This window comes from Drosophila eugracilis, unplaced genomic scaffold (assembly GCF_018153835.1).
Source record: "Drosophila eugracilis isolate 14026-0451.02 unplaced genomic scaffold, ASM1815383v1 contig_513, whole genome shotgun sequence".
Taxonomy (NCBI): domain Eukaryota; kingdom Metazoa; phylum Arthropoda; class Insecta; order Diptera; family Drosophilidae; genus Drosophila; species Drosophila eugracilis.
The window spans coordinates 783,602-798,931 of record NW_024573387.1 but is presented as its reverse complement, the minus strand read 5'-3'; the positions used below and the strand labels follow the sequence as shown (position 1 = coordinate 798,931).

General features: G+C 41.6%; 1 protein-coding gene across 6 annotated transcripts in view; it reads right to left on the bottom strand.

Moving 5' to 3' along the window:
* Window positions 1–15,330, bottom strand: part of LOC108114815 (protein sickie) — a 179,024-nt gene that overhangs the window by 19,536 nt on the left and 144,158 nt on the right. For all 6 annotated transcript variants that reach the window (XM_017225936.2, XM_017225933.2, XM_017225935.2 and 3 more), the window contains 5 exons: window positions 12,665–13,224; window positions 12,459–12,603; window positions 12,093–12,395; window positions 9,631–10,004; window positions 9,261–9,412 (listed from right to left, as the gene is read on the bottom strand). In XM_017225936.2, the coding sequence (XP_017081425.2) occupies window positions 9,261–9,412; window positions 9,631–10,004; window positions 12,093–12,395; window positions 12,459–12,603; window positions 12,665–13,224 (1,534 nt within the window). The remainder of the gene's footprint in view (window positions 1–9,260; window positions 9,413–9,630; window positions 10,005–12,092; window positions 12,396–12,458; window positions 12,604–12,664; window positions 13,225–15,330) is intronic.

The following is a 15,330-nucleotide window of genomic DNA, read 5'->3' as shown; positions in this document are numbered from 1 at the left end:
AGAAAAGCGGGAAACATATTCAAAGCACTTTTCTTAGTTATAAAATTTCTTAACATTTTTAGTTTTCTAATTATCTTTTACATTATCTTTCTGCTTTTCTTTCTCTTCTCAGCTTGCTTGTATTTATTCCCTCAACTCATTTTATTTTCCCATGACAATTTTCTTTTTTTAATAGTTTCCTCCCGACAATCTTTTCTAGTTTCATTTTGATAATTATCATTTCTCCGGGCTGTGCTTTAAACAATATTTTTCGGCACTTAAGGCAAAGAAGAACTCTCGGCTGAGGAGCCTCAACCCTTTAGGTTCGAGCCTATTAATTGGGCATAACAGGTAGCGCCTCAACGGGACTCTATTTAAGCATGCCAGACATGCGCCCTGGGATTTTCCTGGGTCATTAGCCCCAGCAGTAGCAGGCAAATCGATGCGGGTCACAGTTTCCCTCATACAATTCGGCCATTAATTAAATACCCGCCATCCCAGTTTTTCCTTCAATTTCGTTAAGTGTTTCTGGGCTGGCCCTGTGTGCACAGAGTACATATGTTTACCGGGCTGATCAAATATTTACATGGCATTTACATCAAACACGGGGAAATGCAAATCACTCGGCAGGGCGACATATCGCCAGATGGAGGCAGACTGTTTGGCGGCATCCAAAGTCGGTAGAGTTGCAAGGCATTTGACATCGTTTTCCTCTTCCTCAACTCAACTCAACTCAATGCAAGACAGCTCAACTCTCGACAAATAAAATTGGAGTAGACGTTGCCATTTCCAGAGTACCTCAATCAAAGAAAAGTGAGGAAAATTGCTGCCTTAATATCAAGCTGGTGGAAGTCAGGTCTTCAGGGAAAGGCTGGCGATCCTAGGATACTTTCTTGATAGCTGCTACGAACATGTGTATCTCAGATTGCCCATCGACCGTTTGGCCGGAAATTGTTATGGAGTTGTGCGATCGGCGATCCGAGGCGAGCTAATTGAACTGGAAAACTTGAGCAGTTTTCCTTCGACGATTTTCACACTTTCTCGCCGACCGAGCAGTTCAAAGAGAAACGGCTATTAGAAATCAAAAACAACTTCAAAGTTGACGCCTGTCGGTGTGCGAAAAATTACAAATTAAAAACTAATTTTCTTGGTCCCCCTTATTTTCCAACCCCACCTCGAACTCCGCCCCACAGATTTTCAGGCATGACTAATTTTGATTAGCTGCGCATGAAAATTTATGCACAGCGGCAGTAATGCTGGCAAAAATCAATCTTCATCAAGGATGCTGGCAAAAAGTTAGCTGAAAGAACCGCATAATTAATTGCAATATTCTTTCAATTAAAATATTTTCAGAGGCCAAAAGTTTCTGTTGTTCTGCTTTTTTTTGGGGGAATGTGAAAGTGAAGCCTCATAAATCGTTCTCTTCGAGGGGGAGTCGTCGTTCGCCCTCCAATAAGAATTTATTACAAAGGATATAGGGATGATTGAAATGATGGGAACCATAGCGTTTTCCTTTCTCTTCCTTTTCCCGATTTTAATTGATCGCCCAACACACACGCAACGCGAAAAGCGGAGTTCGTGAGGGAGGGTGACACCTCGCCGTATTTGGGACAGCTGCCCCGGAAAACAGGGAACCCATATGCGAGGGAGATCCGGGAGGGAGTTTCCCCTGGCTTATTCTGAACGATGCTATAGGCCTATAGGCCACATGTACAGTCAGAGCTAATTCGCTTGTTTTCGTTTGGCTTGCGAGATGTTGAACCGAAGTCATTAGCGGAAAATCAATGAAAACAAAGGCATATTTGTTTGTCAGAAATTTGGCAACATCGTAAACCATTTCCCACCAGCGTTTTCGAAATGCACTTCATGGGCAGCAGCAAAAAGTACTCCACTTCCCAGTGGGAATAACTTCTCAGCTGAACACAAAAAAAAACCTAATAAAACTTCACAATGCAGCAGACAAAGTCTTTTATTATCCCCGTATTTTTGGTTCCCCCTTTTTGACATGTTTGTGCAATTTGTGTGTAGGCTACTGTTCGACTCAATTGCATGTGACATGGACGTGGTTAAAAGGGTGATTTACGGTTCGGTTTGGAGATCATAAAGTGATATTGCTTGTCCGCCGATGTAGAGGGTGGTTGCACTAATGGAATAGATGATATCAGAATGTTAAGGTAAAGGGATTTTATGGAGGGGAAACATGCAAATGATCGACCATTAAAGATCATAAAATTACATTTCCTGAGCAGCATACCTAATGAGTAATGACATTCTAGGGAAATGAAAACTTCTACTTCAGAAAGTGTCATTACACCTTCTTAAAATCCAATATTATTTTACGAGTTTTAAGTTTTATCCCCCTGTTTGCCCAATACGCCACTGTCTGAACTGTTTTGCCTTTACGAGGGGGAAGTGCAACCTTTTCATCACTTGCATATGTAGAACTGAACTCAACAATTTGGCCAACTCATTTCGACATGCTCCATTAAACGTTTTGGCCATTGTCGAACATCTCCCTGCACCTATGAAAACCTCCATGGAGCCCGTTTAATTTGTAGCTATTTTGGTGGATGGAAAGGAAAACAAATAAATGGATAGTGAGAGAGTGTCAGAGTGACAGAGTGAGAGAGAGAGCAGCTGATATGGCAGATTTCCCGCAGTGTCCATAAAGTATTTTGCTGATTTTGCAATTATTTGCATGGTTCAAGTGACGAGTAACTTTATACCAACTCTCCCCGGGAATGAGGTAAAGGTATCTGTGGGAATGGGCTATGGGAAACCCTGGCAATGAACAGAGCTACATAGTTTTTGGCAACGCAGCTTCCGTCTGGTTAATTTGTACTGCAACATTTGTTTGTTTATTTGCTTATCATTTTTTTATCTCGATTTCTGTTTGTTAATTTAAGCAATTGTAGGTGAACTTTTCTGTGTTATCTTTCTGTGTCAGCAGTTTTCTGTTTTTTTTTTGCTGTGGAAGAACTTTTGCTGACCGGTTTGAAAAAAAAAACATTTATTTTATTTATCCATTCATTTCAAGGTGTATTTTGTTTTTGCACGTCACAAACACGTTTCTCGTTTGGCTTTGGTTTTTTACCATTTATTTTTGGCTTTAGGAGCTCTGCTCAATGAACCTTTTTAGCTCGCGTAATTCTGTTGTATTTCTTACAAATCTTAACTTCACTTCACGCAACACTTCGGTAATCAGTTGGGTAAACAGCCGCCAGCGATCACGCACTAGCAGATACACCCGCTCGCCAAACAACACCAGTCAGATACACTCGGATTCTCTGATTCAGATACGTGCGATATTCGACATCGAGTGCGACTTTATTTTCTATAATTTAGCTGTCTTTTCCCGGCTGAGATGGAAACCCGACTGATTCTACTAACAAACTCGAGGCCAGTTCGTGGTTGCTTCGCTCTACTCTTCCGTTTTCTCTGTTCTCTTCTATCACTGAATCGAGTTTCCCATACAAATGTCCCTGCAAAAACACAAAGAGAGTCACGAAGAGAGGGACTGAAACGCGCCGATGTTGAGCAAGATCAGTTGTGCGAGAGAGCGAGTGCGCGATCAGCAGCATGTTGCTAGCAGCAGCAGCAACATGTTGCTAGTAGGCAGTCGATACAACACCCTGTAACTCCGATTTCTAGTGCGTGTGCCTCGACTTCAAATGCGGAACTGAACATGACACACTCGACTCCAAAAATCCTTTGGCAGCAGCTCCTGCGACGCCGTCGACTGCGCAGCAGCAGATGGGAAATGACGCCGACTTGTCGGCGACAAAACAAATAACAGAATCCAAAGGGAAAAACAAAAAGTGGCGGGTGGGGATGCTCTAAATGTTGGGTAGAAACGGGTCTCTCAGATTTTCAGGGGCGCTACATCAAGAGGGTAACCAGGACCTAGAACATCACGCAAGGCGGAAGCTACATCATGAGCATAGACCCTATATTCCTATCGCCAAGCGTGTGAAAAAACTCAATTACTATAATTATCTGGGCTACGAATTGGATAATGGCATTGCAAAGGAGGCATAATTTAAGAATGAATTTAAAAATAATCTCATTTGGGATTTGATAATTATATGGGTATATCGAATATTTTAATAACAAAAAGATTTCATTTTCCAGATTCAGATTTAGATTTGATTTTAAACCATTTAATGGCTACAAGATGGTAAAGAATACTCTTTTTTATTTTCTAACATTTTCTAATATATAAATCTTTAAACATAAGTAAACTTTTCTGACGTTTCAACCTTAAACGTAAGTAATGGCCCTTGAAGCTAACACATATTTATCGACGCAGACATGCGAAACTTCTTAATCCAGCTTTTAATACGCAGGGGATTTGAGCTGCCTGCATGGTCTGAACATCCAGAACATCCTGCAGGATTGCCACAGACCAAAGTCAGGCGCCAATGTGGCGGCTCGGCCGTAGTTTACGTATGTTTTTATACGGACCCTGTCGCAGTCGTCTGCCCCATCGACGACCCCTTATTTAGATGTGCGCAAAAAAATTACAGACGCAGCTTCCTTGGCGGCCAGGACGACGACGACTACGACGACGAACAACAAAGTGGAAAAAATTGCAAATTTGTGTTTTGTGTTTTGCGGCTGGTCGTAAGGCCAAAGTGAAGGACAGCCCGGTGGGGAAAAGGACAGCCAGCAGCCGAAGTCGTTTATTTTTGGCGCGAGACTTTGCGGCGCCACAGAAAAGAACTGTCTGCGCATAGTTTTGTACTTTTGCACTTTCATATGGAGGCCAAGTCCCAAGGACTGGGACATAATAAAGTTGTAAAAAACTTTTCTGGGTGGCTTGTTTAACGAGTCTAGTAGGGGCGATAGCTACAAAAAAGATGATTGATTATCACCAATCGAGATGAAGCCGGGTTATTGGCTCTAGAAGTCCCCTATATTTGTAACTGCCTTTTGGCCCAGCACTGCATAACTTACTGACTTGGCATTAGTTTAACTGTTTTCGGCTAAGCCATTGGCATATATCCCAAATGGTTTATTAGTAAACAGCGGCTCAGAATTGATTTCATGCTCAAGTGGCGACAGCTCTAAAGCATAAATGATGGATGAAGGAAGTCAAATTAATGGCCCTATTTGATATCATAATGCTATATAAGGCAAACTTATAGAAACAAATGGTTTTTTAATTTATATAGTAGTTTGTACATACCCCATCTTTATACTTATATATTGCTTAAGCATTAAATGGAAGTGCACTTACCTAAAAGAAAAAGAGCAATACATAAGTTTTATTAGTCATAATTGCCACTTAAGGTAAGCTAAGGTAAGTCTAACATAAGGAACTGAAATACTGGAGAGCATGAACCTTAGTTTCATGTCTCATTTTTTACTTAAGACAATCAACCACATTTTCGTTGCCCCCATTAAGCAATTTAGATGATTGCTCAGCTTGCAGCTTAGGGTCACTTAAAGGGTACCTAGAGATTGAGACAATCAAAAAACTAAAACTATTATAATAAAATTATATAAAATGAAGCTGCGTTTTAGATAATTCTCTTAAAGTTTTAGGTTTCTGGACAATATAAAATGCACTTTCCTCTCTAATATTTTCAAGTGTGTTTTGTTCTCAATATCGAAATCAATTAAAAAGCAGAAAAAAGGATACAACAACCTTCATCTGTATCTCAAACTCATTCACTTAGGTAGAGTCATCTGGCATTTCCTCCCAGATTTGGCGCGAGTTTTTGGCGCTTGAGGCGATCACCCAAATGCTTTATAGTTTTGCTACTCTTTGTCTTATCGCCAGGGCGTCGAGGGGGAATAGTTCAAGAGGGGTTGTTTTGGGTGACTCTATCACGCTTTTAATGTTATTACATTGGCATGCATGGAGAGTCCGTCGTTCTGCCCCCTGCCTGGGCTCCCTCAGGTCACTTGGGTCAATTTCGAGTGCGTGATAAATGGGCGCGTTGCTTGGCGCTTTTCCCTACAGTGTGTAGTTTGATGTTTTTGTTGTGGTTTAGTATTTATGGTCAATGATAAGATTGCTCAATTGGGGTTTTTATACACCCAAAGTGTGGCAAGGGGGCACGAACTGAATGGAGTTCGACTCAGACTCAGCCGAAAGCTGTTTAAAGTTGATGTAGGTTGGAAGTTTTATAAGCTGCTTGGGGTTTATGTGAGCTTCGGAATAAAGCGTATTATGAACTACCATAAAGCTTAGCCTGATAAGAAAAGTTGGGGATGGCGAAGAGGTGGGTCATAAAAAGGGATATTCGCTTGGGGGATTGGCTTGAATTAAAGTTCAGGAGAAATAATGCCAGTATCAGAGATGGGCTAGCTTAAGTGAATTATCATGGAAATTAATTCCCAAAAAATAAAAATAATTAATTCTGAATTTCATTTGAAAACTTAAACAACAAATTCAACATTTTCCTCTTAATAATTTAAGCACACAATGCACATCCCCAGCCACCGATTCTCTTTGAAATACGAGTAAATTTTCCAAAAATTAAATGGCACAATATGAAAAATATTTCCGAAAAACCTCCTGGAACTACCCACACACACACAACCGGGCACACATCTCGAGAGGATTGCGAAAAGTTCACAAACTGCATTGTCAGACTTTCAGTGCCCCTGCCACATCTCAATTTCCTCTCAAACAAATGCGAAAAACCAAACCAACTGCCAATGTGTGGAAGCTTCAGTTTTCCCAACTACCGCAAAGTGAAATTTCATGACGTTGAAGCCTCCACAACGGGCGTCTGTCAATAAAAAAAAAATAATACTCGTAATAAAAAAGAGCCAATGGCAAATAATATGCGGCAAAACTGCTGACAGACGGGCGAGAGACGTGGACTCATGACGAGGAGGTAAAAGAGATCGATAGACAGACTGAGGAAGTGCGGGAGCGACATATCGGCATTTATGCCATTATAAACCGAGGCAGAAATTTAATTAACGCAGGAAACTTTGGCCAAGACAATGGCAGGGAAAGCCAAAAGAAAACGACATCAAAGTCAATGGGCAATTAAAAAGTTTTTAATCCACAATGAAAGGGGGTCGAAGGAGGTACAGAAGTGCCAAAGAAATAGCCAAACTGTAGTTAAAAATGGCAGAAGCACTTGAAATTGTAAAAACTTTTTCTTTCATTTCAGTATTTGTTAACTTAATTGAAAAGGGAAGTGAGCAAAGGAAAATCTCTGTTTATATTCCTTATTTTTAGTTCTTGGAAAAACTAGTAAACTTAACTTTAAAGTTTTTTAAGTCCAAAGAAGTTTCTGTTAAAACTCATTATTTTAAATTATTATTTCAGAACGAAATCAAGAATTATAGTTCTCTTCGGCCAGCACAATAAATAATAATCGCAATTTGTCATTGTGGTATCTTAGGTGTGATCACAATGAAGGAAAAGTTTGACCAGCAGCCAACTCCGATTCCATTTCAAGTTTTCGCATTATGGTAAATGTACTTCTTTGCTCTCGCACAACCCACTCACAGATAAATCACGCTCAAGGCGACCCATTTTCCAAGCCACTTTTCCCCCAACCCAAACACCTAATCCACTTAGCCAACCAGAGTCAGATCCAGACCGCATATCAGACCATATCAGCTGGGTGAGATTCTATTCTGGTCGGCATAACTCCGTTGCAATTATTCTGTGCTTCCACATTGTTTGCACTTTTATGGCAGCTGGGCAGCGGAAAAGTTCTTCGCTCCGCTGGCAAAAGTGGGAAAAATGGCAAAGTGGGGGAAAATTGGTAAAAGTTGCAATCAACTTAAAGTTTCTTGTCCATCAAATCGTCATTGAATCCATCACGCCGGTTTCTGGCAATTTACACGTACGCCTTGACCTTGGCACCAGACCTTCCCACACCCCCACGGGAAAGTGTGGAAAAAATAAAAGATTTATGTTGTCTGCCTGTCTGGCCCCGATAAATTTGATGGCCAAAAGTGTGGGTGGGCGGCTGACTTAGGAGAAATGGCTATAAAATACTTTATACCGTTTCGACACTGCAGACAAGCATAAAATGTACAATGACTCCTCCAAGGCTCCCTTCCCCTCAGTGGAATGCAATTTAAACTTTGTTTTATTTTGTAATGAAAATTGTTGGCAAGAAAATTTGTAAATTAAATCAATTTCAGACCCATATGGAGGTATATCAAAATAAGAAGTCGCCCGAAAGTAGGCAAAAGTTGGTCTCCATCTCTTCGAGTACTTTTGTCTGCCGCGGAAGTTTATCAGACTTTAGCGTGACTTTTGTTGACAACACGCACACATACCTTTTTATAGACAGACACAGTCTAGGACTTGAGTCTGTACACTTGCAGAAATAATCTGCAGAAATATGAAAAAAATATATAAAAATCAAATAAAATAATTTGTAATATTTCTCCGGGTGCATCGGGCAACTCGAACTGAATATGACGAAAGGCAACTTGGCGGAAAAAGTTGAAAAGTTGAATGCAAGCTGACTGCCTGATAAGCGAAGCGAATGAATCTTTCAAAGCGGCAAAGCTTTTTGGCACACCATTCTGGCGGGGAAGCAGAAGCGGCGAAGCAGGCAGCACAGTTGCCACATTTTTTCTCAGCATCGCCCCTAAACGTAGGCCATGAAAATGCGCAAAATGTTGCAACAGCTGCGGGAACCAAATAAATTGTGACCCAAAGTACACGGCATAACCACTTAAATTAATGGCCGGGCACAATGCAGACGATGAGGTTGAACTATAAAAGATGTGGTGGGCCAGATTAGGTGGGGCAAGTATTTTCCTTTCTTGCCGTAACTTATTCACGTGAAATTAAATTGGTTGACTTGGTTGTTGCACTGCCAAGTGGCAATTGCCTTTAAACATATTCGCTAGCATGCTTTTCGGATTGTTATGGAAATGAGCTAAGATTTATTCGATCGTGTTAATTTGACTGTTGAAAAGTCCGATTTTATGCTTAATAAATTGGCTTTTAATTTATTGGAAAAAGGATGCCATTAATTCTGGTTAAATATAAAATTTTCTGTATTTTCCATGACAAATTGGGCTATCTTCTCTTTCACTTCTTTATAATCCTAATAAATCAGTCACAAACAGAAAGCAAATGATAAAATAATTTTCAGCCAAATACCTTTTCAAGTGATAAAAAATGACTCGAAAAGTTTCTTAGCCTGTCAGTAAGTCTCTTTCCCCTCAAATGCGTGTGACAGAGTTGAAAGTTTCTGGCACCGAGTGCAGCCGAGCAGAAGGATTCGAATGCACTCACTATTCATCGGAACTTAAACTAAGCATTTCCATGGCGAGGTACTCACATTGGTTGACAGCTGGCTGCTCAGGCTGAGCACCTGATCCCGGGCATCCTGCAGTTCGCGCTTCAGCCTCCGAATTTCATGCGCCTGTCGCTCCTCGGCGTTTCCGTATAAGGAACTGCCCCCGGACAGCAAGGAGGCGGCACTGCCGTGAACTGAAACGGAAACAGAACGGTAAAGTTGCATTAATCTGCATTTAAGCCTGCACTTAAAAAAACTTCCTTGGTCAGAAAATAATGTTTAAAACTTCAGAAGAAACTTAATCCTTGAAAAAAATCATGTAGAACTACGTTCATTATTCTTACACCGATTTTAAAACCAAACTACTTAGTTCGAAGGCTAAAATCTTTTTGAGTGTAATACCAATTCTCACCTTCGTCATTCTTCTTGGGATATGTGAGCCGATGTCCGACCATTGCACCACCCGCTCCCCCACCAGAACCCACGAGTCCTGCGGCTGATGTGGAACCATGGGTAGGTGATAGAACCGAGGCAGCTGCCGCTGTGCTAAAGGGGCCGCGGTTGAGGGGTGTAGGTGAAGTAGGCTGGCTCCAGGCCACGCCTCCCACATTGACGCCTACGCCGGGGTTGCCTTGTGCCGCCGCCTGCGATTGAGCCGCCATGGCAGCTGCCATTTGGGCCGTGAGAACACCGTTAGTGCCTACAGGCAGGCAGTAGTACGGCTCGATTTCCACGTCGCCGCCACGAGTCAGCATCGAGGGATACATCTTCTCGGATTTCGTGGATCTGAAATGGAATCTCATTAGTCTCATGTGGCGATTCTAATTTGACATTGAATGAGAGCGCAAATGATTCAAAGGCAGATGCTTAGGCTAATATGAGGCATTGATATGAATGAAAGTGCAATTATTAAAGAGGGTTTATGCATTTATCTTAGAATGGTGTGTGTTATTCTGATACAAAGGATAAAATTTAAAACTAAAATAGTTGAAAAAGTAAAGAAAGCCACCACAATCACTCTCGCAATACTCATCTCCGTTGCAATTTAAACCTCGATCGATCATGCATCTCAATTATCATCACTTTTGTGAAGAGTAAATGTGGTCAGACAGTTGCAAATTTCCGTTGCGTTTGCCAACATTATGAAGCCAATTTCATTATGAAAATTGAACGCTTCTGGGCTCTTCAAAAAGGCCCACATTTCCGTTTAATTCTGTTACAAATTGGTTGTTGGGGCACTGTGAATCAGAATGATAAGGGTGTACTGGTCCTGCTCCTGATCCTGGGTGGAGGCATCGTTGCGTTTAAGTCCCCAGACAAATTGTCATAAAATGCAGAGATTTCTAAAAGCCCGCACAGTGACCGCTCCACAAACAGAAATCGGATGCAGGATACAGAATGGGGCGCTGGTTTTCATCCTGCCTTGTCCTGTCCTGTCCTGTCCACTTGCTCTGCTCTGATAACTGTGACATTAATGGCATTTTGCATGCAAATCTAATATTACGTATACGTCATGTGTGCGCCTGTCGGTGTGAGTGGGTTCTGTTGTTTGCTTTTGGTGGCAAGAGCTGTCGGTTTTCTCTAGGGCTATTTGCCACAAACTTCGGGTGAATGTGTATGGCAGTGGAAAACTTGATAACAAGCCACCGAACTGGTTTCTAGGGCTTCCACTTCCCTTGACACAATCCTTTCCACACTTTCTATGGCATAATTGATGTCGAAGGGAAAGCTTGGCATACAAAACGAAGAAAGCAGAAAGCAGATTAAGGAAATCAGAGTAAGAAAGGAAGATTTTGGGCTGCCAAAATCTCAGAAACTGTGTAAATATTTGTCATATTTATGAGAACTTATCCAAACCTAAAAGTAAAACTTAACCAATTTTCGAAACGCTTTCTCACTTATTTTCAAACTTTTTCTTCTCCTGTGGAACACTTTTTAATGAACCACTTGACCGTTAACAACAAACTGCAGTCGAAAACTTGCTGACAAGGCAAACACACAGAAAAAAAGCGAACTTCATTTCATCTGCACCCTTGCCAAGTCAGGGGTTGGCAAACCTATTGACATGTCAAATAATAATCTGGCCATCCACAACACCTCCGAGCCACCAGGCTGTTCTTTGTTTTTTTACGTTTTCCATTTGCCGTTTGGGGTTTTCTTTTTATATTTTTTTTTGTGAATGTTTTTCCCAACTCGTTTTCCCAAAGAGCTTTCCACATTGTCCGTGGGCGTCAACCTGCCCCAGCACAGGAGCATCAGAAAAGTTTGCTCTTTAAATAACTGGGCCTTCCCTTTTGGCTTTTAAGTGAACCTTTAAAATATGCAGGAGGACACATGAAAAAACAAGCATATGTCCTGGCATCAGAGAGTCCTTGGCTCTCACCCAGTGAAAACAGAAATACCAAAAGTTGTTTGCATACTTCAAGCAAGAAGAAAAAATAACAGGAAAATACACCTGACAGACGGAGAAGGTGTAGGTGAGTGGAAATCGATTGTATTTTAAGGAATAAAGAAGAGGTGTATTTTATTGTATTTTGTGATGATACTTTCATGAGATGACATTGTCTTAGTTGGCCATGTCATTGGATGACAGAGAGCGACTTTGTAAAAGGAAAGAGCCTGACGTGCAAGTGGAAAAGGTGAGGCTGAATGTTAATTACAAACTTAAAATAAAAATAAACACAGTTTTGCAAAATGAAATGCGATGCGAAAATACTGTGCTGAAGCTCCATTTTCACCTTGGATATGTCCGTTCTTTCAAGTAGCTTTTCAGGGATAACCAAGTTTACAAAGGGAAGAGAGAAGAATAGAGATTCAGATACGAACATGCAGGAAGGGAAAAGATAAAAACTTAGTCACTTCATTGGTACACACCTTATGCTATTGCTGCGGTTCATACGCGGACTCTGCACGTAGGGCGACTCGTTGCCCGACATTTGACCCGCCATCTGACCCGGTGGTCCACCTCGGGTGTGTATCATCTTGTGACCATGTCGGGTCATCGCCGGCGAACCGATCTGCAGCTGTTCGACGGACTCACCATCGGACAAACGACTTCCGGCCGTATTGCTGTGCTTCAGCCACATGGCATAAGAGCTATACTCGGGCTTGACCTCCGCATAGGTTTGTGTATCAGAAAGCGATCCATCGTGACGTGCTCCTCCCCGATTGGAGATTCTGGAGGAATATTTAATCATTTTAAAGAACATTTTTAAATATTTTTCGTAATAATATACACACCTGTGCTGGAACACATGCAAATCACTGCCGGGCTTTGGCAGGCTATGCGATCCGGTGGCCAGTCGCTCTCTGATGGACTGACTCAATTGAGTGGCCGTTGGTCCGGTCAAGGAGAAGCTTCGGTGCTGTGTATTAGGTGGTAGCTCTGTAAAAGAAAGGCAGAATATTAGTTACCCTGCAGATATATAACTTGTCTTTCAACTCACTGTTCATATCATTAGGTAGAGTTTGAGTACCACCGGCAATCTTACGACCGCTGGCTGTCCTTGGAACCGCCGATACATGAGCAGTACGACCACAAGGGAGACCATTGGCTGCCGCTCCACCGGCGGCCATCATCATGGCGATGTTCTGCTGCTCAGCGGTGGAAGCGATACTGCCATTGGCCCGCTTTACATAGCCAAAACTAGGCGGTACGCCTTTGGTCCGCGAGGAGGAAGATGGAGAGCCCTGCTTAGAGGAACTGCCACTCCCACCGCCGCCCATGCTGCGACGTGAAGGTGAGGACTTTTCCGACTTGTCCACCTTCTGACCATTGAGTGGTTCCGGCATTTTACTCCAGTTGTCGCGTCCATTTCGTGATCCTGGCCGATGATGGGGACTGCCATCCATTTTACCGCCGACTCCGTTATTGTTGTTGTTATTATTGTTGTTGTTGTGGGCGTGGGTGGTGGTGGAGCCGCCGCTGGAGCTGGCCTGGCTGGCCGCTGAGCTGCCGTTCGCGGCGGTTCCAATGCTGTCCAAGGAGCCGCGACTATTGCGGATTCTGAAAAGGGAATGAAAGGTGAATTAGTTGTATGTTTTGATGATAATTTACATTTAATAAATAATAAATTTCAATCTTAATTAATTAATAAGTCATTCTTAGCTACTTTTAACTAAATAAATAAATCGAATTTGATAAATTAGGATTATTACAATGTTAATCCCATTCAAGCAGAGTCCATTGTGCAACTACAAAGGAAATGTTTCTCCTTCCTTGAAAATGTAAAAGAGAAAAACATTGATTTTAAGTCCCTAATTGCCCAGCAGCTTGTTACGGCTGAAAAACAGCTTGAGGATGAACACGTTGCGCATAGATCACATCGGACCTTTGAATTTACGTTCAGCCATCACTTCCGTCGATAATTTATGCAAGTCAACGCAATAGATGGCTTGTATATACAGTTATATGTTTTGCCAAAGACATTTATATAAGGTTCCCATCAGAATTCCATTCAAGAGTGAAATTGTCAAACAATGGCGAAATCAGCGGGCAAACAAACGGCATTCAAACGATGAAAAGTCAAAAATGGTGACAGAGACAAAGACGAACAAAAGACCTGAGAGCTAGAATGGCTGGCAGACAATCCGCAAATACGATTGCCAAGTGGCTAACGGAAGAGGTGTTCGGGCGAGCTAAGAATGGAAGGACTTCGTGGAACGTCTGCACTTTTCAATTAAAATGACAAAAGATATTTCAGCTGGGAGGGTAAATGAATCCTTCCCAGTCAAGAGTCAGCTGGAAAATTGCAAGTCTAATCTAAGCTGCGTTGGTCTGGGCCAGTGCCACGTCTCCTTGCCTCGCAAACATATATCGAAACTAATTGGGCGTGTCCATGCCTCTATAAATAATGTTGTTTATTTATGAGGAAAACAACTTGATGGTGAAAAGCGATTTTCCCGAGAGTACTAATAGCATACCAAAGTGGGTTCTTCAATTTTTTAGAACTTTAATTGGAACGGAAGGGTAATTACTATTGTAAAGTTGAAATGAAAAGTGTGAAATGATTTTATATAAACTACTGAACATTATAAAACACTTTTATCATACATTAAATTTACTATTTAATTGCTATTAACACTCATTAAGATTGAGTTACGACTCATAAATCAGAAAATAATCTCCCAAGCTCGTATTGACCTTAAAAGTTGCATTATTTTCTTTAAAATTTATTTTGTACATTTGAGAGTTTTCATTTTCGTTAAATGCAATAATAAAGATTAATGTTGTCCGGATATCTATGCCCATTTTTCTATAAACATAACAAATATGTTTGTAGTTAAATTTAAAATCCCAACACAATGCAAAATGGAATGCCAAAACAAAGATAATGCCGTGGCTTCTGTTGCTGGCATCATGCTAAATTATATCAATTTAAACCAACTACCAATTTAGATAGCTTTGATTGCACAACAAAGGCTAGCCAATAAATTAACTAATTGGTGTTGCGTTTCACAGCGTTTTCCAAGGCAACTAAAGTGCTGAAATCCCGAATAGTATGCTATGATTTGGGGCAGCATAAAATGAAATACTGGCGAGAGGGAGCGAAAAAAACAGCTGTCTGGGTCGTAAAACCCAACTACACCCTGGCAAGCAATTACAGTTTAGATATGCCCTCAACAAAAACATTCTCCCTGTAACTGAGACGACCATTTGCCTCCGAGGGTTGGGTCGTCCATGCCCAAGCCCAAACCCATTCCCTCGAAGAATGCGTGACTGTCTCTGCGAATGTGTGTGTGTGTGGCATTTGGGGTGGGCAGGGGGTTAAGTGCGAGCAGGGAAATGCCAGTGAAAGTGGCATCAGAAGTGACACATAAAGCTCATAAATTGTCGCGCACTCAATATGCATAAGCCGGGTGGGAGGGGAAAGGTATATAGCTGAAGGGAAAAATCAATAACGATTGCCGATATAGCTGGCCAGATGACCCACGATGCCTCCTGCCTGAACATGAAGTGGGTGAAATCGATAGAGGGCAGCCACACACGACTTGGCCGAGGGAACATGTTAAATTCAATTTCATTTAACGCTTGCCTACATAAATTAATTGAAATCAATTGTCTGGCTATCTGCCGTGTCCTTTGTACACCTTTTCATTTACAACCTTTGTT